Here is a 24714-nt window from a genome sequence, read left to right as displayed (position 1 = left end):
CTTGGCTCTTACAGGCCTGCTGGAACTGTGACCTGGAAAATAAACTGTCACTCGAAGCACTTCTTGTTAAAGAGCAGCCTCTTTAGGAGGAGTTTAAATCTGTGTATTTTCAGTACCCTCCCTCAGCTTTGGACTTGAAATCTGCTCAGGAAAACCTGGTGTCCAATTCCTCTGTGAACAGCACGATGCCAAGGTATCTATCTGTCTGTCTGTCTATCTGTCTATATTTTTATTTATTTCCCTCTGAAGTGTTACAGTTTAGCAGGAAAACAGGCCCCTTTCCCAAAGCTTCCCCCCATCCCTGGTGGAAGGTATTGGGAAGGGGGGGCTCTTGGGGCCTGGGGGGTTGTGGAGGCTTTTATTAGTTAATTAATTAATTATTTTATCTGTCTATCTATCTATCTATGTATCTATCTTTTTATTTATTTCCCTCCTGAAGTGAAAACAGGCCCCTTTCCCAAAGCTTCCCCCCATCCCTGGCAGAAGGTACTGGGAAGGAGGGGTTCTTGGGGCCTGAGGGTTTGTGCAGGCTGTTATTAGTTAATTAATTAATTATTTTATCTATCTGTCTATTTTTTTGTTTATTTCCCTCTGAAGTGTCAACAGTTTAGCAGGAAAATAGGTCCCTTTCCCAAAGCTTCCCCCCATACCTGGTGGAAGGTACTGGGAAGGGGGGGTGGCTTTGGGTCCTGGGGGTTTGTGGAGGCTTTTATTAGTTAATTAATTAATTATTTTATCTATCTGTCTATTTTTTTGTTTATTTCCCTCTGAAGTGTTACAGTTTAGCAGGAAAACAGGCCCCTTTCCCAAAGCTTCCCCCCATCCCTGGCGGAAGGTACCAGGAAGGGGGAGGCTCTTGGGGCCTGGGGGTCTGTGGTGGCTGTTATCAATCAATGAATTAATTAATCAATTTATTTATATATGTATTTTTTTTCAGAAGTGTTACTCCAGAGCTTCCATCCCACCTTTCCAGCTGAACTCCCACCTGTTCTGCCCTGACCCCACGGGGTGTTTCAGGACACCCACAGTTCCACCAGCGAGCCTTTTAAATTAAGTTTTGTTTTTACCTGGAGCTCTGGCACTGACAGAACGGACTCTTCCGAGGCCGACGACATCTCCTCGTCCTCATCCTGGGTGAAATCATCGAAGTCATCCTCCTCCTCCTCCTCCTGCCCTTCCCTGTCCCCCGCGGCCTCGGGGCCGGCCGGGGTGCCCACGGACTGGCCGTCGATGCTGGACGAGTCCTCGGGCCGGCCCAGGGGGCTGCTGAACTCGGCCTCGGCCTCGCCGGGGCACGGGGGGTTCTCGGGGGACTCGCCGCTCCCCGGGGGCCCCGGAGCCGCCTCGCCCTGCTGCTCCCCCCGGGGAGGCGACTGCAGGGCCCGGCCTTCCTCCTGCCCCTTCTCCTCGCGGTCCTTCCTCGCGCACGCGGCCTCCACGTTCAGCTCCTGGCCGAGGCCCAGCAGGAATTCCTCCTTCGCCTCTTCTGCCCTCTTCTGCCCCGGGTTTGCCTCCCCAGGAGCACCACCGGGCTCTTCGGGCTCGGTTTTGGCCGCCTCGCCCGGATCTTCCAGGCGAGGCAGCAGCTCCACCCCGGGCAGCGGCTCCGCGGAGCTGCCGTCCCCTTGTCCCGCTGCCCAGCACTTGTCCTCGCTCCCCTTGTCCTGGGCAGGGGCAGGATTGGGGCCATGCTCCCCCTCGGGGGACAGGGAGGAGCAGGGAACGCAGAGCTCCGGGGGTTCCACCTGGGGCTCTCCCGTGGGATACCCACGGCCTCCACTCCCAGGGGGAACCAGAGTCAGCTGCTCCTCGCCCTCACCCACGGCCGGCGCTGCGGAGAGACCCACGGGGCTCGGGGAGACGATCAGGGACGGGATGGACGAGGTCACCAGGGGCTGGTTCAGGGGACACGGGAACGGGGCCGGGTTCACCAGCAGGGTGGTGACCGGGATGGCCTGCGGGCCCCGGCCCACGGCGGCGCCGAGGGGCTGGATCACGTTGCAGCCGTTGCCGATGTTGAGCACCTTGACCGTGGTGGCGGGGACGGTCAGGATGACGGGGGACGGCTGGATCAGAGGGGAGGGTTTGAGCAGCGGGGCGGGTTTGGTCCCTTTTTTCCTCTGGTAGCCCCTGCGCACGCACGGCCTGCGGGGTTTGGGCCCGGCCAGCGCCGGGAGCATCAGCTTGGGCTGCAGAGCGCCGGGGTCCGAGGACACCAGGGCCGGCGGCACGGCAGCTGAGAAGGCTTGTCTGGAGTCCGGGGGCACGGCGGGGAGAACATTCTGGAATTCCAGGCCGTCCCCACCTCCCACCACCGCCGGGACGTTGAGGGGCTGCACTCCCGGCACCGCCGGGACAACCGGCGCCGGCTGGATGGGCTGAGGAACCTGGAGCAGGACTTTGCTGGGAGGAGCCTCCGACTGGGACAACTTCACAGCCTTCTGCACGTTGACAGCGTTGGAGTTGGGCTGCAGGCCGGGGTTGGGGCGGATCAGGACGGGCTTCAGGGCCGAGGACCTCTGCCTCCTCCACGCCCGCCGCGAGAACCGGTTGGCCAAGGGCTTCAGGGTCAGGACGAGCCCCTTGGGCATGAGCAGAGGGTATTTCTCATCGTGCTCTGCGTCTGGAGTTTCCTTTCCTGCCCCCAAAAAGACGGGCTCTGCAGCAGGGGAACCCGGCGTCTCCTTGGCATCTTCTGCCAGCTGCTTCAGCTCCTCCTGGATGGAGGGCAAGCTCGCCTGAGGGAGCAAGGATTTATTAGGATTTGTTATTTACGGGCTGTTCCCGTGTTCCCACCTTCCCACAGCACCACAGAAGGGGACAGAGAGCAACTTGCCTTTGCAAGTGGGTTTTTATTTACTTCAAACTGCTCTATATTGCTTAATATTGCTTTAAATTCATGAGCCTTTAAAAGACTCTGAGATCCTGAGAGAAACAACCAAATTATTGAGGGACCCTGAGAGAAACAACCAAATTATTGAGGGATCCTGAGAGAAATAACAATAAATTGCTTCATAAAGCTTGCTTTAGTAAACGTGGGATTTTTGTGGGAAGGAAAATTCCCCCTGGAGCAGTGGGTGGTGAGGAGAACTGGATTTTATGGCATCTGAGTCCAGTTCCTTCCCCAGACACTGCTCGTCCTCCTCCAGGCCTCCAACTCCTTGGAAGAAACCCAAGGGAAAAACCCACGAGGAAAACCCACAAGAAATGCAAGGAAAACCAAGGCAAACCCTCAGGAAATCAACCCCACAGCGATGCAGAACATGAAGGGGATGGAGAAGCACCTTCAGCCAGAAGGGCAGGCGATGCTCCTCCCTCTCCACGGGCGGTTTCCACTCGTGGGGCTGGATTTCCTCGCAGCACTTCACCAGCACAGGCAGCTGCTTTGTCTTCTTGTAGTACTGTGAGGAGACAGGAGGGAATTCCAGACAGTTCCACCCGTCCAGGGTGGGGTGGGGGAGAGAGACTGTGCAATGAAGTGATTCTCATCACTCCTTTAACAAGGTTCTACCCACAGAAACATTAAAAAATCAACCCCCAAGGCTGAAGCAGAGCTCTCGGCCACCCTGGCTGCCCTCAGAGAAAGCAGGAGGTCGGAGATGATCTCCAGGAAAACTTGGTTTAAGTGTTTCTGGTCCTCACTCTCTCTCCAGCAGCAGGACAGGATTATTGCCCTGCTGGACCTTCACCTGCAGGCAGCACTTCTGTGCCACTCAAAAGGTTATATTTATTATATTTTGCTCCTCAAAAGCTTGTATTTATTACACTTTTGCTACTGAAAAGCTTGTATTTATTCCATCTTTGCTACTCTAAAGCTTGTATTTATTCCACCTTTGCTCCTCAAAAGGTTGTACTTATTACACTTTTGCTACTCAAAAATTGTATTTATTACACTTTTGCTACTCTAAAGGTGGTATTTATTACAGTTGTGCTCCTCTAAAGCTTGTATTTATTACACTTGTGCTACTCTAAAGGTTGTATTTATTACACTTTTGCTACTCTAAAGCTTGTATTTATTACACCTGTGCTCCACAAAAGTTGTATTTATTACAGTTTTGCTCCTCTAAAGCTTGTATTTATTACACTTGTGCTACTCAAAAAGTTTTATTTATTACACCTTTGCTCCTCTAAAGATTGTATTTATTACATTATGCTCCTCTAAAGGTTGTATTTATTACACTTGTGCTCCTCTAAAGGTTGTATTTATTACACTTGTGCTCCTCTAAAGGTTGTATTTATTACACTTGTGCTCCTCTAAAGGTTGTATTTATTACACTTGTGCTCCTCAAAAGCTTATATTTATTACAGTTGTGCTACTCTAAAGCTTGTATTTATTACACCTTTGCTATTCTAAAGCTTGTATTTATTACACTTGTGCTACTCTAAAGGTTGTATTTATTACACTTTTGCTCCTCAAAAGCTTGAATTTATTACACTTTTGCTCCTCAAAAGGTTGTATTTATTACACTTTTGCTACTCTAAACACTGTATTTATGATTTTCCCCCAGCATTACTTAGAGAACAGTGGTACCAGGACCGTGCTGGGCTCCAAAGAGTCAAACCAACAACCTGCAAACCCCAGGGCACGAAGTCTCCTGGAACAACCCCTCCCTGCTAATGAGGGGGTGACATTTTCTCCTAAGTGCCAGCCAAAACAGGGCTCCTGGCAGGACCAGCCCCTCCCTGCTGTTGTGCCCCCCGAGGTGTGTGCCCTTACCCTGATGATGTTGTCGGGGGCGCGGTTCATGTTGAGGTTCTTGATCCTCACCGTGAGCTGGTGGGCGGTTTTGGTGGGCAGGAGGTACTTGCTGATCAGGGGCTTGGGGAAGTCAGTGCCCTCGAAATGTTTCAGCCCCAGAGCCAACAAACTGGGCAGGGGGAGAGAAGGAGGGCAGGGGGTGAGGAGCCTTCCAGCCGCTTCCCCAAAATCTGCACCCCAGAAGTGCTCCTCCCCAAACGTCTGGAGCGGGAATTCCATCCCAGCACCTCCTTATTCCATCCCAGCACCTCCTTATTCCACCCCAGCACCTCCTTATTCCACCCCAGCACCTCCTTATTCCACCCCAGCACCTCCTTATTCCATCCCAGCACCTCCTTATTCCATCCCAGCACCCACTTATTCCATCCCAGCACCTCCTTATTCCGTCCCAGCACCTCCTTATTCCGTCCCAGCACCTCCTTATTCCGTCCCAGCACCTCCTTATCCCATCCCAGCACCTCCTTATCCCGTCCCAGCACCTCCTTATTCCGTCCCAGCACCTCCTTATTCCATCCCAGCACCTCCTTATTCCGTCCCAGCACCTCCTTATCCCATCCCAGCACCTCCTTATTCCATCCCAGCACCTCCTTATCCCATCCCAGCACCTCCTTATTCCATCCCAGCACCTCCTTATTCCATCCCAGCACCTACTTACTCCATCCCAGCACCTCCTTATCCCATCCCAGCACCTCCTTATTCCATCCCAGCACCTCCTTATTCCATCCCAGCACCTCCTTATCCCATCCCAGCACCTCCTTATTCCATCCCAGCACCTTATTCCATCCCAGCACCTCCTTATTCCATCCCAGCACCTCCTTATCCCATCCCAGCACCTCCTTATCCCATCCCAGCACCTCCTTATTCCATCCCAGCACCTCCTTATTCCATCCCAGCACCCACTTATTCCATCCCAGCACCCACTTATTCCATCCCAGCACCTCCTTATTCCACCCCAGCACCTCCTTATTCCACCCCAGCACCTCCTTATCCCATCCCAGCACCTCCTTATCCCATCCCAGCACCTCCTTATTCCACCCCAGCACCTCCTTATTCCATCCCAGCACCTCCTTATCCCATCCCAGCACCTCCTTATTCCATCCCAGCACCTCCTTATTCCATCCCAGTACCTCCTTATCCCATCCCAGCACCTCCTTATTCCATCCCAGCACCTCCTTATTCCGTCCCAGCACCTCCTTATTCCGTCCCAGCACCCACTTATTCCATCCCAGCACCTCCTTATTCCACCCCAGCACCTCCTTATCCCATCCCAGCACCTCCTTATCCCATCCCAGCACCTCCTTATCCCATCCCAGCACCTCCTTATCCCATCCCAGCACCTCCTTATCCCATCCCAGCACCTCCTTATTCCACCCCAGCACCTCCTTATTCCATCCCAGCACCTCCTTATCCCATCCCAGCACCTCCTTATCCCATCCCAGCACCTCCTTATCCCATCCCAGCACCTCCTTATTCCATCCCAGCACCTCCTTATTCCATCCCAGCACCTCCTTATTCCATCCCAGTACCTCCTTACTCCACCCCAGCACCTACTTGTCCTCTGCCTTGGTGAAGACAATCTTGTCCCGGGGAGGGTTTGCTCTCAAGGAACAGATTGGCAGCAGCTCTGGGTACATGAAGACTTTCCTGGTGGCAAAAATCCAGGCCACTTGCTTTGGCAAACACGAAAATTCACTGGCTGGGGGGAAGAATCAATAGGTAAGGGCACGAAAAGGACGTGGACAGATGTTTTACCACCACTGACTTCCTGCAGAGACTGTTTCTTTTACTGCCTTCACTGCAAAAAGGGACTTTCTGCCTGGTTTTTAGTGTTCTTAGTTTTGCCTTCTAAGCTTACACCAGCCAAAGGGAAAATTCCTTTACCTTTCCCTCTTTTTTCCATCTTTTCTTTTGCTTTATATATATATAATATCTATCTATATATTCATATCTATATATTCATATCTATATATTCATATCTATATATTCATATCTATATATTCATATCTATATATTCATATCTATATATTCATATCTATATCTATATATCTATCTATATCTATATATGTATATCTATATCTATATATGTATATCTATATATCTATATATCATCTATATCTATGTATTTACATAGAGATACATATTATATATATAATGAAAAAGCTCTTGGAAGTATTTCCAATAAGTTCCCCCTCTAAAGCAGCAGCAAAATCCCAACCCAAATGTTTGAAGCAGTTCTTAAAGCCTTTTTTCCCCCCCCCCCCAAGGAAAGGAGTATTTCCTTGATGTGTGTTGACCAACACGTTTGGAACAATTAATTCCAGTTTCACTGTCCCCCTGATGGACTTTTGCAGCTCCAAATATCATCTGCAGGACAGTAAGTGGCTGGATTATGATGGTAAATAAAAGTCAGCAGGTTGTTTAAGGTGCTTTATTCTGCTGTAAGATTAGGAAGCAAAAAAGGAGCCAAGGGGGTGGTTTTATCTAAAAATACTTCACCAAAAAAAAATTAAATAATTCTTAGAATGCTGAAATGGTTTGGGATGGAAGGGACCTTGAAGTGGCAGAGACAGGGACACCTTCCACTATTCCAGGCTGCTCCAACCCGGCCTTGGACACTTCCAGGGATCCAGGGGCAGCCAGAGCTTCTCTGGGAATTCTATTCCAGGGCCTCCCCCCCTCCCAGGGAAGGGTTTCTATCCCAAATCCAACCCAAACCATCCATCTCCTGGTTTGGTTGGGAGTCCCTTCCCTGGGGGCACCACCCCCAAGTGCTGAGCTGGGCAGGGAACTGGGAGCACTGGGACTGGGGGGGTCAGCACTGGAGCTGCAGGACTGACAGTCTGGAGGGAGATGGGACTCGGGAAGTTCCCACAACACAGGGAATGACCTCCCTGGAAACCCTCCCCCTGCCCTGCCCTCACCTACCATTGCTCTTCTTGACGGCCTTCCTGGGGCTCCAGTCCACGGGCACCTGGGCATGGAAATCCTCCAGCAGCCTCAGCGCTCCCGGCAGGTTGCAGGGCTGGAACATGGTCTGGAATTTGGGATGCAGCGACAGGCGCAGCAGGGTCGAGCTCCGGGCAAAGTTCCCCAGCTCGCTCTGAGGGGCCAGACACACAGACAGGTGAGAGGACACACAGACAGATAGGTGAGAGGACACACAGACAGTGAGAGGACACACAGACAGGTGAGAGGACACACAGACAGGTGAGAGGACACACAGACAGATAGGTGAGAGGACACACAGACAGTGAGAGGACACACAGACAGGTGAGAGGACACACAGACAGATAAGTGAGAGGACACACAGACAGGTGAGAGGACACACAGACAGGTGAGAGGACACACAGACAGAAGGGTCAGGGGACACACAGACAGAAGGGTCAGGGGACACACAGACGGGGCAGAGGACACACAGACGGGGCAGAGGACACACAGACGGGGCAGAGGACACACAGACGGGGCAGAGGACACACAGACGGGGCAGAGGACACACAGACAGGTGAGTCAGGAGACACACAGACAGGTGAGTCAGGAGACACACAGACAGGGCAGAGGACACACAGACAGACAGGGCAGAGGACACACAGACAGACAGGGCAGAGGACACACAGACAGACAGGGCAGAGGACACACAGACAGACAGGGCAGAGGACACACAGACAGACAGGGCAGAGGACACACAGACGGGGCAGAGGACACACAGACGGGGCAGAGGACACACAGACAGATGGGTGAGAGGACACACAGACGGGGCAGAGGACACACAGACGGGGCAGAGGACACACAGACGGGGCAGAGGACACACAGACGGGGCAGAGGACACACAGACGGGGCAGAGGACACACAGACGGGGCAGAGGACACACAGACGGGGCAGAGGACACACAGACGGGGCAGAGGACACACAGACGGGGCAGAGGACACACAGACGGGGCAGAGGACACACAGACAGATGGGGCAGAGGACACACAGACAGGGCAGAGGACACACAGACAGACAGGGCAGAGGACACACAGACGGGGCAGAGGACACACAGACAGATGGGTCCCAGGACACACAGACGGGGCAGAGGACACACAGACGGGGCAGAGGACACACAGACAGATGTGTCAGAGGACACACAGACAGATGTGTCAGAGGACACACAGACGGGGCAGAGGACACACAGACAGATGGGTCCCAGGACACACAGACAGATGGGTCCCAGGACACACAGACGGGTCAGAGAACTGCCCTCCCTGGGGAAGGCAGGGAACAAATGCCAAAATCCAGCATTCAAAGCCTCATTTCTGAGCAGGAGCAGAGGGGGGCGAGGCCCTGGCCCAGGTTATTCCGTGTGTCCCATCCCTGGCAGTGCCCAAGGTCGCTGCTCCAGTGGAAGGTGCCCCTGCCCATTCCAGAGGGTTGGAATTGGATGGTCCTTAAGGCCCCTCCCAACCCAAACCATTCCTTTTATTTGTTTGTAACTCCCCCCCCACTCCCTGGATCCTTTCCAAGGCTCCTCTCTCAGTTTGATGGGATTAACCAAACAAATGAATCCCTCCAAACATCTCCAGTGCTCATCACCCAGAGCTCCTGCAGCTCTGATTTCAGGCACATCCTCACCAAAAACATCCTGGTGGTGCTGGCCTCGGAGCTCAGGGCAGGGTTGCAGCTGGCCAGGAGATGGATTTGGGTCAGGAGCTGAACGTGCTGGAAGAATAAAAGAAAGAAATCACACAAAGTGGGGTTTTTTCAGCGTATCAGAAATCAAAAAAATTGAAAAGCACAAGTCCAGAGGCACGAGAGGGCACCCCAAAAACCCCTGTCTGCAAAAACACCCTGTGAACAACAGAAAGCTGAGGGGAAAGTTTGACACCCACTGGCAGGAAGTTTAAATACACAGATTTTGAACCCACTGTCTGTGTGATCTCAGGGCAGTCTCCCAGCTTTTGTGCCAAAACCTCACAACCAAAACAACCCACACAGAGAGGACTTTTTTCTTCCCCCCTAAACAACACATCTCTATTTCTTCAGCAACTTCATCTCTCAGAACTGCCCATTTCTGAAGTTTTACAGGTTTTTTTGTGGAGGGAGGGGGTAAAACAGAAGAATCTAAATCAGATCAAGAATAACATTCTCAGACAGTGATAAAGGTGTTGAAAAGAGAGGATTTGGACAGACAGGGATAAAGAAGGTGATGAAAGCAGAGGATTTGGACAGATCAGAGCCAGGATTCCAAGGTGGCCAAGGCCACCCCACGTGAGAAGAGATGCCCAGAAAGCAGCTCTGACTCATACACTCAGTTCCAATGGTCCTTCCATGTGCAATCAACCCCTAACAACAGCCAGGTGCAGCTTTTCCAGGAATTCCTTTCAGGAAGCAAAGCCTTGCTGTGCCCTGGGCTCCCAGGGCCCCCCAGCAAAGGTTCATCAGCTCAGGCCACCCCACGTTTAATTAATTACCTGCTGCATCTGCTGCTGGAGCCTCTTCCTCTGGGCACTGTCCAGGACAAGGCTCTGCAGGGGCTTCTCGCTTGGGGGTTTTGATTTTTCAGCCTCCTGGGGTGGTTTGAGGGAGGACTTTTTCATCCTCAGCTGCTCCAGCTGCTCCTTCACCGTCCGGTGCTGCTCGTTCAGCAGGTTGGCCAGAGGCTCCTCGAACCTGTTTGCAGCCAGGGAGAGCAAAATACAACAGACCAAGGGTTTAAAACCCCTTCCCACTGATCCAGAATATTTTACTCTGTCTGGGATTCATCACAGTTCATTCACTGTGCTCCTCAAACACTCCCCACCTTGAAAAACACCCAGTTATTTACACTGGGCAAGTCTTCCCACCCATCCCTGCACTGCTGGTCGTCTCCCCAGGGCATTTTGGGGGGCATTTTATCACCTGGAGGGTCTCCAGAAAGACCTCAGGCTGCTCCAAAAGCTGTCACTTTATTAAAAAAAAAAATGAACAAATAAATCACCACCCAGCTTCACGCAGAGGACTCTGCCAGAGACCCTACAACAAGTAGCAGAAAAAGAGGATGTACTTGCCACCACCCTTTCAAAAACAGTTTCAGCTATGCCCTGCTTTACTTATGATTTCATTTTTATCTATTTTATTTTAGCTACACCAGTTAATATCCTGATTTCTGCTGGTTATCACCTTCCCTTCTCTAACAGGCCTGAAGTCAGTTGTAAGTCAAGTTGTTCCCTGATGCTCCTAATGCAGGGTATCATAAAAACAACAACAAACCCGGCAAATAAAGATGTTTTATAGGACATCTAAAAATCCTGTGGGCAAAGAAAACCAGGGAAGAAACAATTGCAGAACTGCCCACTAAGGAAAAACTAATAAAATGCCCAAATGCATAAAAATCAAACCCAAATGCATAAAAATAATAAAAGAGGGAATAAAGCTTCCTGGCTTTTCAGCCTGTAGCTGGTTTTACAGTTGCTGAGCTCCCCTCTGGCACTGCTCATCCCAGAGGGAGCATCCAGGAATTCCAGCCTTCACTTTAGCTCCCTTCCCAAACAGACACAGCTGCACCTCGAGCTGCTCTGCCCCATAAATAAGGAGACCCCACTGCTCCTGCAGCCCCCCTTTTCCAGGGCCTGGTAAATACAGAGGAATTGTCATCACCCAGAGAGAAACCATGGAATGGTTTGGGTGGGAAGGGACTCAAAGCTCCTCTCATTCCACCTCCCTCCAGACCAGGCTGCTCCAAGCCCCGTCCACCCCAGGGATGGAGCTGCTTTAGCCCCTCTCCTCTTCAAGGTGCTGTTGAACACAACCCAAAAAATCATCAAAAGCCAATTTCCAAACTTTAGAGTCACTTCATTCCCAGCCCTCAGCTGTCCCAGGCCTCGTTTTCCACGGAAGGGCCAACATTACACCCAAGTTATTCACTCCAGCTGAAGGTGACACACACTTGGTCCAACCCTCAGGTGTCCCTCCCTGGCCACCCCAAACCCACCAGGGCAGCAAGTGAATCTCACCCTCCCCTTTAAGGAGATGAAGATTCAGAGTGGATGTTACAAAGAAACCCTTCCCTGCCAGGCTGGGGGGGCCCTGGCACAGGTTGCCCAGGGAATTACGGATTCCTCATCCCTGGAAGTGTCCCAAGGCCAGGTTGGAGCAACCTGGGCCAGTGGAAGGTGTCCCTGCCCGTGGCAGGGGGTGGAATTAGTTGATCTTTTAGGTTCCTCCCAACCCAAACCATTCTGTGACTCTCTGTTCAGCACAGAGGTGAAGAAGCAGGGACAGAATCCTCCTGCCTTGTTGGGAACTGTCACCACTCTGAGAGGCCTGGGCTGTTTGCAGAGCAGGCAGCACCAATGTTTGAGTGCAGACACTCTTCTGAACGTGTCTCCCTCTGAAAGGACACGTTGTCACCACTGTCACCTCCTCCAGATGCATCACAACCAGCAAAGTCAAACGTGGCACCCAGAAAAAAAGAGGGTCAAGTGTCCAGTCCGTGTCCAACCCCACAAATAAAAACGTCTCAGAGCTCTCTGAGCTGCCCAGGCAGCTCCATGCCCAATCCCACAAACAAAAACATCCCAGAGCTCTCTGAGCTGCCCAGGTAGCTCCATGCCCAATCCCACAAATTCAAACATCCCAGAGCTCTCTGAGCTGCCCAGGCAGCTCCTCTCTTTCCCCCCCCAACCAAAGGCTCCCACCTGAGGGCCTGGGGGGTGTTAAAGCTCGGCCTGGACTCGGGGACAGCGTCTTCATCCTCGGGGCCTTCGTCCTCCATGTGGGAGAAACCCATCTCGTCCTGGAACTGCAGAGAACAGGGAGCCACAGTCCAGGGGGGAACACCCAGGGAACACATTCCCACTGCCTTCAGCTAATGAAGCTCAGGAAGAGCCTCTCAGCACAGACATTCCCCTCTGCAGGCACTTCAGGGAGTTCCTACAGACGATCCCAAGCCTAAACTGACCCTGCTGTGGCCTTCCCAGAGCCCACCCCTTGGTGCCTCCCCTCATCTCATGTCACATCCAACAGCTCTTTTCCTCAGCTCATCACTTACTGTCTCAAACAGCTCCTCCATCAGTTCATTCACTTCCTTTTCTGCAAGCAAAAATCAAAAAGAAGTGTGAATATTCCTCCTCTTCTGAGAAACACTCAGCAATCCTGTCATGATATTAAGCCACCTAAGGAATTTCTCTCACAAAGGGAAACCCTCCTCTTGCAGAGAGGACCAACAAGGAAAGGCCCCTGATAATTCCCTTTTTAATTCTGGGCCAAAAATACTTCACTGAGATTGTTTGGATTCAAAAACACAACATAAACCCTCATTTTCACAACTGAATTCAAAGTTATGTTACCCTGTAATAACACCTGAAGGAACTGTGGTTTGCTGCAAAGGTGGAAAGTGGCATCTTTATAAAATAAGTTGAAGACTAAGAGGACTTCAGAGAAAATTTAATTGCACTCAAGAACGAGGCAAACATTCAAGCCTGAACTGGCTGAAGCTTCCAGGTTTATTATCAGCACCCAAACATTGCTGCTCAGGCTTTGCCACAAAGCCAAAAGCTGCAGATTTTAATCACCCTCCACTGCAGAAATCCTCACAACAAAACCCCTCCCCAAGTGAATCAGGAGCCAGGAGGGGGGGATTCCCCAGAATTCCCCCAGGATTCCCCCAGGATTCCCCAGGAACTCACTGGTGATCCTCACGGCACGGTCGTTCCTGAAATCCTCCGTGTCCGGCTCGTCCAGATCCTCCAGGAAGTTGTACTCGGGGTCATCATCATCATCAGCTTCATCTGAGGGGAAGCACAGCTGGGGGTGTCACTGCCCTGCCCCAGGGCCACCCAGGAGCACTTTGTTCCCTGCTTGACCCGGCCCAGGAAGGGCTGGAATTGCTGCCTGTCCCGTTCTAAAGAACCAGCTGGATTCCCTGGGACCCGACTTTCACCCAAGTTTAGTTTCACACAGTAACAGGAGTTCAGTTTGTGTTTTATATTCCAATTTACAGGGGTGAAAATCAACTGGAACCAGCTGTGGGCAACCAGCAATCACAGGAGGAGCAGGAGGTCGAGCCCCAAAGCTTGTCCCTGTTCTTTCCCAAAGAACAAAAAGCTGTTTCTCCCCAGACAGGTCCCTCTCAAGGAGCAGGACAGGGTTTAGGTGTAGGTGCTCAGGACGCAGCACAAGGGGTTAAACCCACCCCTTTCCTTTGTGCTGGACAGTGAATATTCCCAAGTGAGGGCCCTGAGGGTTGAAAACTCTCCCCGAGGTCCCTGGGGGAGATGGGACAGGAAAGGCTCACAAGGACATCAGGTATGAACAGAAAACAAAGCTTCAGGCTTTCAATATAAAATCACAGGATGGCTTGGGTTGGGAGGGGCCTTAAAGATCATCTTGTTCCACCCCCTGCCACGGGAAGGGACACCTTCCACTATCCCAGGTTGCTCCAAGCCCCATCCAACCTGGCCTTGGACACTTCCAGGGATCCAGGGGCAGCCACAACTTCTCTGGGCAACCTGTGCCAGGGCCTCCCCACCCTCACAAGGAGGAATTTTTTCCCAATATCCCATCTAACCCTGTCCTCTGTTGGTTTGAAGCCATTCCCCCTGTCCATTCCCTCCAAGCCCTTGTAAACAGCTTCTCTCCATCTTTCCTGGAGGCTCCTTCAAGTCCTGGAAGGTCACCCTGGAGCCTTCCCTTCTCCAGGCTGAACAATCCCAACCTTCCCAGCCTTTCCTCCCAGCAGAGCTGCTCCAGCCCTGCTCACCTTGGTGCCTCCTCTGGACTGGCTCATGTCCAGCCTCTCCCCCAAATCCTCCTCCCTCTGCTCATCCCCAGCCCCGGCGCAGCCCCAACCCTCGGTTTATTGAACCCCCAAACCCCGAATCCAGCGACCAAAGCCCACCAAATCTGCCCCCCCACCTTCGTTCTCCACGTCGTCGTTCATGAGCCCCCCCAGCCACCTCTTCCACTCCTCGTCGTCGGCCGTGTTGGGGTCGTACATGTCGGGGGTGATGTCGGGCGCGCGCAGCTCGGCCTCCAGCTGCCCCAGGGGCACGTCCTTCAGGGGCCTCTTGGAGCGGGTCCTGAAGGCGATCAGGCTGTCCTCCAGGGGCTGCCCAGGGGTAAGGACAGCTGTCACCACGGCCCTGCCCTCCCCAGGGCCCAGCACGGGCACCACCCCACTCCTGCCACCGGGAATCCTTTGGCTGGGGGGGCGAGGGGAGCCCAGCTCTGCCCGCTCTCCCTGGTCACAAACTCATTATGGTTTGTTCATCAGCTCACACTGCACTCCCACCAGCAGTTTCCACTCCCACTGTTTGATTTTCACGTGTGTTTAACTGTGTTTGCCCCTGCAGTGTCTGCCATCAATGTGGGGCAGAGCACAGGCCTTGCACCCACCCTCACCCAGAGCAGGAACCAGGGCTGCTCTCACTGCCAACCTTCTCCCACCACTGACATCCCACAGGGCTGCTCTCACTGCCAACCTTCTCCCACCACTGACATCCCACAGGGCTGCTCTCACTGCCAACCTTCTCCCATCACAGACATCCCACAGGGCTGCTCTCACTGCCAACCTTCTCCCATCACTGACATCCCACAGGGCTGCTCTCACTGCCAACCTTCTCCCACCACTGACATCCCACAGGGCTGCTCTCACTGCCAACCTTCTCCCATCACTGACATCCCACAGGGCTGCTCTCACTGCCAACCTTCTCCCACCACTGACATCCCACAGGGCTGCTCTCACTGCCAACCTTCTCCCACCACTGACATCCCACAGGGCTGCTCTCACTGCCAACCTTCTCCCACCACTGACATCCCACAGGGCTGCTCTCACTGCCAACCTTCTCCCACCACTGACATCCCACAGGGCTGCTCTCACTGCCAACCTTCTCCCACCACTGACATCCCACAGGGCTGCTCTCACTGCCAACCTTCTCCCATCACTGACAGCACACAGGGCTGCTCTCACTGCCAACCTTCTCCCACCACTGACAGCACACAGGGCTGCTCTCACTGCCAACCTTCTCCCATCACTGACAGCACACAGGGCTGCTCTCACTGCCAACCTTCTCCCATCACTGACAGCACACAGGGCTGCTCTCACTGCCAACCTTCTCCCATCACTGACAGCACACAGGGCTGCTCTCACTGCCAACCTTCTCCCATCACTGACATCCCACAGGGCTGCTCTCACTGCCAACCTTCTCCCATCACTGACAGCACACAGGGCTGCTCTCACTGCCAACCTTCTCCCATCACTGACAGCACACAGGGCTGCTCTCACTGCCAACCTTCTCCCATCACTGACATCCCACAGGGCTGCTCTCACTGCCAACCCACCCACCTGCCAAAGAGCTGAGGGGAAACAGCTGGGAGTAAACAGTTAGTTAATAGTAAAGAGTTGATAGTAAATAGTTAGTTAATAGTAAAGTTAGTTAATAGTAAAGTGTTAGTTAATAGAGTTAGTTAATAGTAAAGTGTTAGTTAATAGAGTTAGTTAATAGTAAAGTTAGTTAATAGTAAAGTTAGTTAATAGTAAAGTTAGTTAATAGTAAGTAGTTGATAGAAAAGAGTTAATAATAAATAGTTGAGAGTGAAGAGTTGAGAGTGAAGAGTTGAGAGTGAAGAGTTGAGAGTGAAGAGTTAGTTGATAGTAAATAGCTGATAGTAAAGAGTTAATAGTAAATAGTTGATAGCAAAGAGTTAGTTAATAGTAAAGTTAGTAATAGCAAATAGTTGATAAATAGTTGATAGTAAAGTTAGTTAATAGTAAATAGTTGATAGTAAACAGATGAGAGTAAATAGTTAATAGTAAAGTTAGTCAATAGGAAATAGTTGATAGTAAATAGTTATTTGATAGCAAATAGTTGATAGTAAATAGTTAGTCAATAGGAAATAGTTGATAGTAAATAGTTATTTGATAGCAAATAGTTGATAGTAAATAGTTGATAGGAAACAGTTGATAGTAAATAGTTAGTTGATAGTAAATAGATAGTTAATAGTAAAGGGTTAGTTAACAGTAAAGTTAGTTAATAGTAAAGAGTTGATAGTAAATAGTTAGTTGATAGTAAACAGTTAATAGTAAATAGTTAGTTAATAGTAAACAGTTAATAGTAAATAGTTAGTTAATAGTAAACAGTTAATAGTAAATAGTTAATAGTAAACAGTTAATAGTAAATAGTTAATAGTAAACAGTTAATAGTAAATAGTTAATAGTAAACAGTTAATAGTAAATAGTTAGTTAGTAGTAAATGGTATTGGACAAGCAATTTCCTCAGCTCCAGTTTGGAACTGAGCTCAGTTCCCAATACCTGGACAACCAATTTCCTCAGCTAATAAACAGCTGATAGTAAACAGTTAATAGTAAATAGTAAAAACTGTTCTGCAAAACACAACTCAGCCAACAGGACTGCTTGCAAACAGGAGAACTATCCTCATCAGTGCTGTAAATGTCAGAGAGGTGCATTTAACAGCCAAAATAAAGGCAGTGAGAGACTCAGGAGCACAAATACAAAGTGTAGCTACAAGAAACTAAAAGTCTATGTCACTAACAACATTCCTTCATTATCTATATAATATATAGATATTTTTTATATATATATATACACACATACACACTATAGCTACTTCTATTCTCCCATAGAGCCATTGTGGAGATCCAATTCCACAGGAATTCCACAGCCCCACAGAAGGGTTTGGGACCTTAAAGGGACCTTAAGGATCACCCTGTCCCAAGAGGGGACACCTTCCCCCAGCCCAGCCTGCTCAGGGCTCCATTTCTGATTCAAAGGAGAGCAGAGTGCACTGAAAGCAGGGGCAGAAACCCCCGAAATCCCCCTGATTTGTGCCCAGCTTTGCCCCCCCAGCTGTACCTGGTAGGAGTCCATGCACACGGGGCTCGAGGCCAGCTCCTCGTCCACCGCGTGCAGCTTCTCCATGAACGTGCTGTCCTTGCTCTGCTTGGGCTTGGGAGGAGGTGGAGGCCCCATGGGAACAACCTCGGCACTGATGTGCCTCACAGCAGGTGGAGTGGCCTTCTCCACCTAGGCAGAAAGGCCTTGGTGTTAAAAGGGTGGATTTAGAGCACGGATTTCCAAAGACAGAATAAAGTCTCTTTTTTTTTGTTGTTTTTTTTCCTGGCCTGGCACAAGAAGGAAGGAGGGAAAAGCTTCTCAGGAGGAAATGGATTCCTCGTGTTACATTCACTTTGGCTCTCAGAAAGCACAGAGATACGTCAGGACTTGCAGGAAAGGAGATATTTGGAGGGTCTGAGTATCAGCCTCAACATTTCTAGAGCTGATAAACGAGTTATTGTGGCAGAATCCAAACCCATGGTGAGCAGAAGGGGGAAATATCAACACAATATTGCTCTTTCTGACTGCAGGGTCAGCTCTCAGGCACTGTTTTGCCCTTCCCTGCTGACCCTTGGTCCTTGTCACTCTGCACCTTCCACTCCCACCAAGGTGTTGGTGTCCAGAGTCACCAGAAACACCTTCATGCTTTTACAAAACCCACTTTCTCCTCTTGAGCCAAGCACAGACAGCAACTCCCCTGCACTCCTCCCACAAATAACCAGAAAAATAACCATTATCTGAGACAATAATTATCACCTGAGACAACTGTTTCCATCCCAAGAGCTTTGAGGGCTTATTTTGGGCTTCACTGGCCACACAGCAGCCAAGGCAGGGGGACCCCAAATCCCCCCAGCACCCGGATTGGGGGCTAATAAATGAGGAAGGAGGACTGTGGGTTGGTTCTGAAGGAGGAAGGGGCTCCCCCCGGGGTTACCTCACTGGGGGTCCCCCCCTCCTCGTCGGACGAGCGCCGGGCCCGGGACCTCTTGGCCCCCCGAGGGGAGGAGGCCGTGCTCTCCACATCACTCTCCAGCAGGCTCTGCAGGGCAAGACAGGCAGAAGGGCCTCAAACTCTGCTCCAGCCAACACCTCAGAGGCTCTTTTTTAGCCAAGTTAATAACAGAGCAACAAAGGAACATCACTAGGAGGTCCGGGATGACTCACGGGTGTTAAAATGAAGAGGGTTTTCCTGCCTCAGACCTCTGCACAAGCTGCACTCACCTCTTCTGCAGTCTCATCCTCATCCTCATCCTCAGGCTGGTACTCCTCATCAGATGAATCATCCTCCTCCAGGGGAATGTCCACAAACTGGGGTGGCTGCAGCACAAGAGAAGTGATTTCTTCACTTGTGGGAGGCACCAAATCCCATCAGAAAGTCTCCATGTCCTGCCTTTGAACAGGGAAATGTGCACAAGCAGCCAGAGGCCGTGCAAAGTTCTTCAATTTGCTCAAATATTTTATGGGAAAAGGTAGAAATCAGTACAAAAATAAAGAAAATAAAATCGAAGTAACAACCCGGGGGGGGGATTTGTCACGTTTTGGGCAACAGGAATTTTTGCTGTCCCAGGGTGGGAAGCTTTTAATGGGCAGGATTAACAGGGTCAGAGCAGAGATTTCTGACTGAGGGAACACCCCAAAGCCCAGAGAGGAGCTGCTCCAGCCCTCCAGAAGATCCCACTCACCTTCACCTCGTTCGCCTTCTTAATGGGGGAAATGTTCCACGTCGGGATCACCTGGGGAGAGCAGAAACCCCAGAGCTGCTTCAGAGCTGTTCCCACAGCTTAAAGGCAGCTCTTAAACCAAAGGAGCACCTGAGCCCCACCTGCACAGTGGCCAAGCAAGAACCAGAGCTCAGCCAAAGGCTCCAAAGCCCTCCTGGGATCTCCAGGCAGCAGCCTCTGGACAAAGGGATGCCCTGTCCTGCCCAGCCCTGCCCTGCCCTGCCCTGTGCTGCTCAGCTCCAACCAACTCTCTTTTACACCCTTTTCACTGCTTTTTTTTCCACTGCAAGAGTCCACCATGTGAGAGCTTTTCAACTCCCTTCAGGACACCCCAAAACCCAAACCAGCCACGGAACACCCTGAGCTGGAAGGGACCCACAGGGATCATCCAAACCCAGCCCAGGAGACCCCAAAATCCTGTCCCTGAGAGTGTTGTCCAAGCCCTCCTGGAGCTCTGGCAGCCCTGGGGAGCCTGGTCAGTGCCCAACCACTCCCTGGGGGAAGGATTTTCCCAATATTCCCCTAAACCTCCCCTGGCAGAGCTCCAGCTGCTCCCTCAGGCCCTGCCCCTGCTCCCCACCCAGGGAAAGGGGAGGGTGTAACAGTAAAAGCAGATTTCAGACTCACCACCCCTTTCTCCACAACCTCCTTCAGTTTGGAACGAGTCATTTTGGGCTCCTGAGGGTTTAAAACAAGACAAGAACCACCAATTCAGCCATTTGCCTTCACTGCAGACTCTTCCCCAGCAACTCTTTACTGTGAAATTTTCTTCTTCCTTTAAATTCACCCCCTTTAAATTCACCCCCTTTAAATTCACCCCCTTTAAATTAAATTCACCCCCTGTTTAAATTAAATTCACCCCCTTTAAATTAAATTCACCCCGTTTAAATTCACCCCCTGTTTAAATTCACCCCCTGTTTAAATTCACCCCCTGTTTAAATTCACCCCCCTTAAATTCACCCCCCTTAAATTCACCCCCCTTAAATTCACCCCCTTTAAATTCACCCCCCTTAAATTCACCCCCTGTTTAAATTCACTACCTTTTTAAATTCACCCCCTTTAAATTCACCCCCTTTAAATTCACCACCTTTCAGATACCACCAATAACTTCCCATAATTCTGTTTATAAGTGACACTCAGACACTGACACTTCTCCCTTCATCCAGGTGATAAATCTGGCAATGAAACCTAATTATTATAATAAATATTACAGTGAAATCCCCTATTGTGCCTCTCCCTCTCCACAGCCCTGAAGAGACAGACCAGTGAGGGCATCAGGCACTTGGAACAACTGAAAAAAACCCAAATCAAACAAGGTTTTTTACTCACAAACAGAGGAATATCCTCTGTCTCACTGATGGCTGCTTTCATCATGGCCACCACGTGCTCATTTGTGATCACTTCCTGCAGGGGGAAACACACAAAAAAAAGTGTCCTTTACATTCTGCTTGTTAAAAAGACACAGAAAATACAATAAATACAACAAACCTTAAAACAAACCACCTGGAAAATAATCAGTGTGCAACGTGCTCTGTAATCACAGTGCAAATAAAACCACTGTTCAGGGATCAGACAATAAAAACCAGTGATAAAAAGGCTGCTCTGCATTCCCTGTGAAAGCTCCACAGAATAAATTCCCAGCAGAGAGAAAGCCAAGCAGTCAAAACAAAAGCCCACACCGGCTTCCCTGGAATTGTGTCACCAGTCCTGTCACACAGTCAGCAAAACGAGCTGCTCCCAGGCAGGGGAGAACTTCAATCCTAATTAAACTCCAGTCTTTAAGCACTCACAGGCTCCCAAAACAAGGGGCTGATTCTCTGCAGAAAGTATGGAATAATAAACTACATTATTACATATTTATAACATGTGAACCCTTTAAAAATTGTGCTGCACCATTCCAGCACCCACAGAGAAAGGCATTAATTTATGGTCATTAATTTATTGCACAGAATTTGCCTGAGAGAATCATCCTGGCAGCCTCCACGTTGTCTGCCACAGGGATGGCAAAAAGGGGAAATACCTGAGACCACCTGGGCTGGAGCAACATCAACTGCAGGGGAGGGAAAAAAAAAAGGCACCATTTGTGGGGGGAAATAATTCCTGTTGCTCTCCAGCTTTGGGATGGGCTGGGATCCACACCAAGAGGGGCAGAGTCAGGGAGTCCCTGCAGAGCTCTGCCAGCAGAGGAATTCTGGAGGCTCCTCTCCAGCTGGGGCTGTGGGATGGACTCAGAGCCTGGGATGAACGAAGGGTGATGCATTTCTGCTGGCACCCCCGGAATTCCATTGGGATTTTGGGATGAAACAGCAGCTCACAGCCTACACCTGCTCCCCCAGAGGATGGTTTTTAGCTCAGTTATTCCTGCTGCTCAGGAAAAGCAAGACAGCCCCCTGTGCCACTGGAAATGAAGGGAATTGGGATCAACACCTCCCACTAAATCAGGGCCCAGGTGACACGGACACCCCCTGATCCTCCCTTTATGGATCCAACAGGAGAGAGCAGGACAAGGGTGGCCAAGACATCCCTGTGCAGGAGTCCCAGTGCCCCCATCAGCACCCACAGGCTGGGCTGGAGCCTCCTGGCCTGGATCAGGGTGGCAGCAGGAGCAGGGCAGGGATTGTGCCCCTGGGAGGCCTCCCCTCGAGGGCCGTGTCCAGCTCTGGGCCCTCAGCTCAGGAAGGACATGGAGGGGCTGGAGCAGGGCCAGGGAAGAGCAGCCAGGCTGGGGAAGGGGCTGGAGCACAATTCCCGTGAGGAGAGGCTGAGGGAGCTGGGGGGGCTCAGCCTGGACAGGAGGAGGCTCAGGGGAGACCTCCCCACTCTGCACAGCTCCTGACAGGAGGGGGGAGCTGGGGGGGGTTGGTCTCTTTTCCCAGACAATGATCAGCAAGACAAGAGGGCTGGGTCTTCAGCTGTGCCAGGGGAGGTTTAGGTTGGACATTAGGAAGGAATTCTTTCCAGAGAGGGTGCTCAGCCACTGGAATGGGCTGCCCAGGGGAGGGGTGGATTCTCCATCCCTGGAGGTTTTTAAGGTGAGACTGGATGTGGCATCAGTGCCATGGGCTGGGAACTGTGGTGGTGGTGGATCAAGGGTTGGACCTGATGATCTCAGAGGTCCCTTCCCCCCCAGCTGATTCCATGATCCTGTGATCTCCCCAGCCCCTGGATCCCCCGGACTCACGTGCAGGATGTTCCTCACGTTGACCACGGTCAGGTTGTGCTGTTTGGCTCCGTCCTCCAAGGTGCGGTCCAGGGTGTCGTCCAGCTTGATGTCACAGGACAGGGGCCCCTCCTCCTCCTGGCTCTTCCCTTCCCTTTTCCTCTTGGTTGCCTTCCTCCTCCTCTTCCTCCTCTCCGGGTCCTCCCCGTCCTGCTCCTCTGAAAGCGAGCACAGACGGGATCTAAACCCTCACCTGCCCTCAGCACCTCCCAGAGGAGTCTAAAAACCAACCCAAACCAGGATCCTGCAGCTCCTGAGGCAGCAAAACTTCCCCCTGCTGATGGGGGGCCACCCAAATGGAAAGATGGAGGGAGCCACAAGAGCCAGGAAGCCTTTGGAACGATGGATTCAAACGCTGGCTGAGCCACGTCAAGGACATGTGGCTGCCACCTCCTCAAGGCTGGTTTTACAGAACGGCCTCAGCAGCCTCTGTGCACCTTTTCCAGAGAAAAAGCTGCAAACCCCAGGCACCACACGGCAAGAACAGGAGGCAGCTTCCAGGATTTAAAGTGTTTTCCAACAGGCACTGCTTTGCTGGCTCAGGGAAGCAAGAATCCTGACTTTCTTTGAAGGAAAAGCAGCGTTTTCAGGGACCAAAAATTGCTGATATCAACTCCAGGCAAGTTCCACTTGGACACCTGGAGTTTATTGAATCACAGAGCCAAAAAAATGCTGCCCCTAAACAGCCCCCACCAGGGTGTTCACAGTTCCAGAGCCTGTTCCTTGCCCAGTGGGATGAAAAGCCACTCACCAACCCTGGTGCTCTTCGGTGGCTTCGTCGGGGCAGGATTTCTTCCAGCCCCCTGCAGGGAGCCCCTGCCAGGAGACTCGGGGGGTTCAGTGGGATGTGGATCTCGCTGGGAACTCACTTCCACCTCTGTGAACAGCTTGGGGATCTTCCCTGGGAACAGCACACACCAGGCCGTGGTCAGATATCCCAGAAGTTGAGACACAAAACTTTATCACAGCCCAAATACATCAAATCCAGCAGGAGTTTAAATACTTTAAATACATAAATACATGAAATCTGGCACAAGCAGCCCGTGGCAGTGACCCAGGTGGACTAAACAGCAGCAGCAGCTCCATCCTGCTGGGAACAGTCCCAGGCAAAGAGATCCCCTGGTGGTTCCTGCTGGTTCAGCCTCACTCCCCCCACCAGCAGCTTTCTCAAACCCCCTCCTGTCACCTGAGGCAGCTGCAAAAACCTGATGGTTTGTTCAAAACGTGGTTGATGTGCAAATGCAGCTGCCACAGCAGCCACCAGCTCAGGGGGCAGGCACAGCCAGGGGGTCGTGGGCCAGGGAAACCCTTCCCCTCCTGCTCTGTGCAGGCCCACAACGTTGCACAGCCCTGGAAAACTGGGAATCATCTTCTTCCACCCCCTTCTCCAGCCCCATCTCAGCTCTCCCTCAGACCAGGAGTTCCCTGCAGGAGCAGGAGAGATGGAGGCAACAATTCCCTGGGAATCCCGGGATGGGGCAGGTCGGGAGGGACCTCAGGGGGTCACCTGGTCCCACCTCCCTGCTCAGGATCATCCCAGAGCACGTGGGATGTGTCCAGGAGGCTCTGGAATATCTGCAGGGAGGGACACTGGGCACTGCCCAGGGAAGTTCTTCCTCGTGCCCAGGTGGAACTTGTGGGCATCAGTTTTGTGTCCTGTTTTTGGGCAGCCCCGAGCAGAGCCTGGTCCATCCCTGCAGGCACTGACACGCCCTGGGGAGGTCCCCTCTTGGTGTCCCCTGGTCACAGAGATGCTCCAGCCCCTTCAGCATCCTCACAACCTCCCCTGGACCCGCTCCAGGAGCTCCATGGCCCTCCTGTCCTGAGGGGAACTGGCCCCACACTCCAGCTGTGCCTCCCCAGGGCTGAGGAACACGGGAGCAGTGCCCCTTTTTCCCAGGATCATGGAATGCTTTGGGTCTGGAGGAACCTCAGCAGCTCACCCCAGTCCATCCCCTGCCACCTTCCACTGGCCCAGGCTGCTCCAACCCGGCCTTGGACACTCCCAGGGATCCAGGGGCAGCCACAGCTTCCCTGGGCAACCTGTGCCAGGGCCTCCCCACCCTCCCAGGGAGGAATCCCTTCCTAATCTTTCATCTGAACCGACTTTCTGTCACTTTGAAGCCCTTCCCCCTTGTCCTGGCACTCAGATGGGCTCCCAGGGGCCACCAAAACCCAGCTGAAACCTGGAGCACCTTAAACCAGT

The 24714-nt window shown here is 51.8% G+C and overlaps 1 protein-coding gene across 2 annotated transcripts in view; it reads right to left on the bottom strand.

Moving 5' to 3' along the window:
- The window catches only part of LOC135403842 (GON-4-like protein), a 94232-nt gene that overhangs the window by 8305 nt on the left and 61213 nt on the right, over positions 1–24714 (bottom strand). Inside the window, exons 2-20 of one of the 2 annotated variants that reach the window (XM_064638214.1) lie at positions 23260–23409; positions 22470–22666; positions 20618–20692; positions 19916–19966; positions 19250–19300; positions 18789–18884; positions 18502–18606; positions 17586–17756; positions 14629–14821; positions 13401–13502; positions 12764–12804; positions 12411–12514; positions 10206–10404; positions 9367–9453; positions 7685–7859; positions 6311–6455; positions 4718–4868; positions 3285–3401; positions 1068–2738 (exon numbers count right to left, since the gene is read on the bottom strand). In XM_064638214.1, the coding sequence (XP_064494284.1) occupies positions 1068–2738; positions 3285–3401; positions 4718–4868; positions 6311–6455; positions 7685–7859; positions 9367–9453; positions 10206–10404; positions 12411–12514; positions 12764–12804; positions 13401–13502; positions 14629–14821; positions 17586–17756; positions 18502–18606; positions 18789–18884; positions 19250–19300; positions 19916–19966; positions 20618–20692; positions 22470–22666; positions 23260–23409 (3881 nt within the window). The remainder of the gene's footprint in view (positions 1–1067; positions 2739–3284; positions 3402–4717; positions 4869–6310; positions 6456–7684; positions 7860–9366; positions 9454–10205; positions 10405–12410; positions 12515–12763; positions 12805–13400; positions 13503–14628; positions 14822–17585; positions 17757–18501; positions 18607–18788; positions 18885–19249; positions 19301–19915; positions 19967–20617; positions 20693–22469; positions 22667–23259; positions 23410–24714) is intronic. The other variant, XM_064638215.1, reaches the window with a different exon arrangement.

The sequence above is a fragment of the Pseudopipra pipra genome, chromosome 29, assembly GCF_036250125.1.
Source record: "Pseudopipra pipra isolate bDixPip1 chromosome 29, bDixPip1.hap1, whole genome shotgun sequence".
In the NCBI taxonomy this organism is placed as follows: domain Eukaryota; kingdom Metazoa; phylum Chordata; class Aves; order Passeriformes; family Pipridae; genus Pseudopipra; species Pseudopipra pipra.
This window is presented reverse-complemented; position numbering and strand designations above follow the sequence as displayed.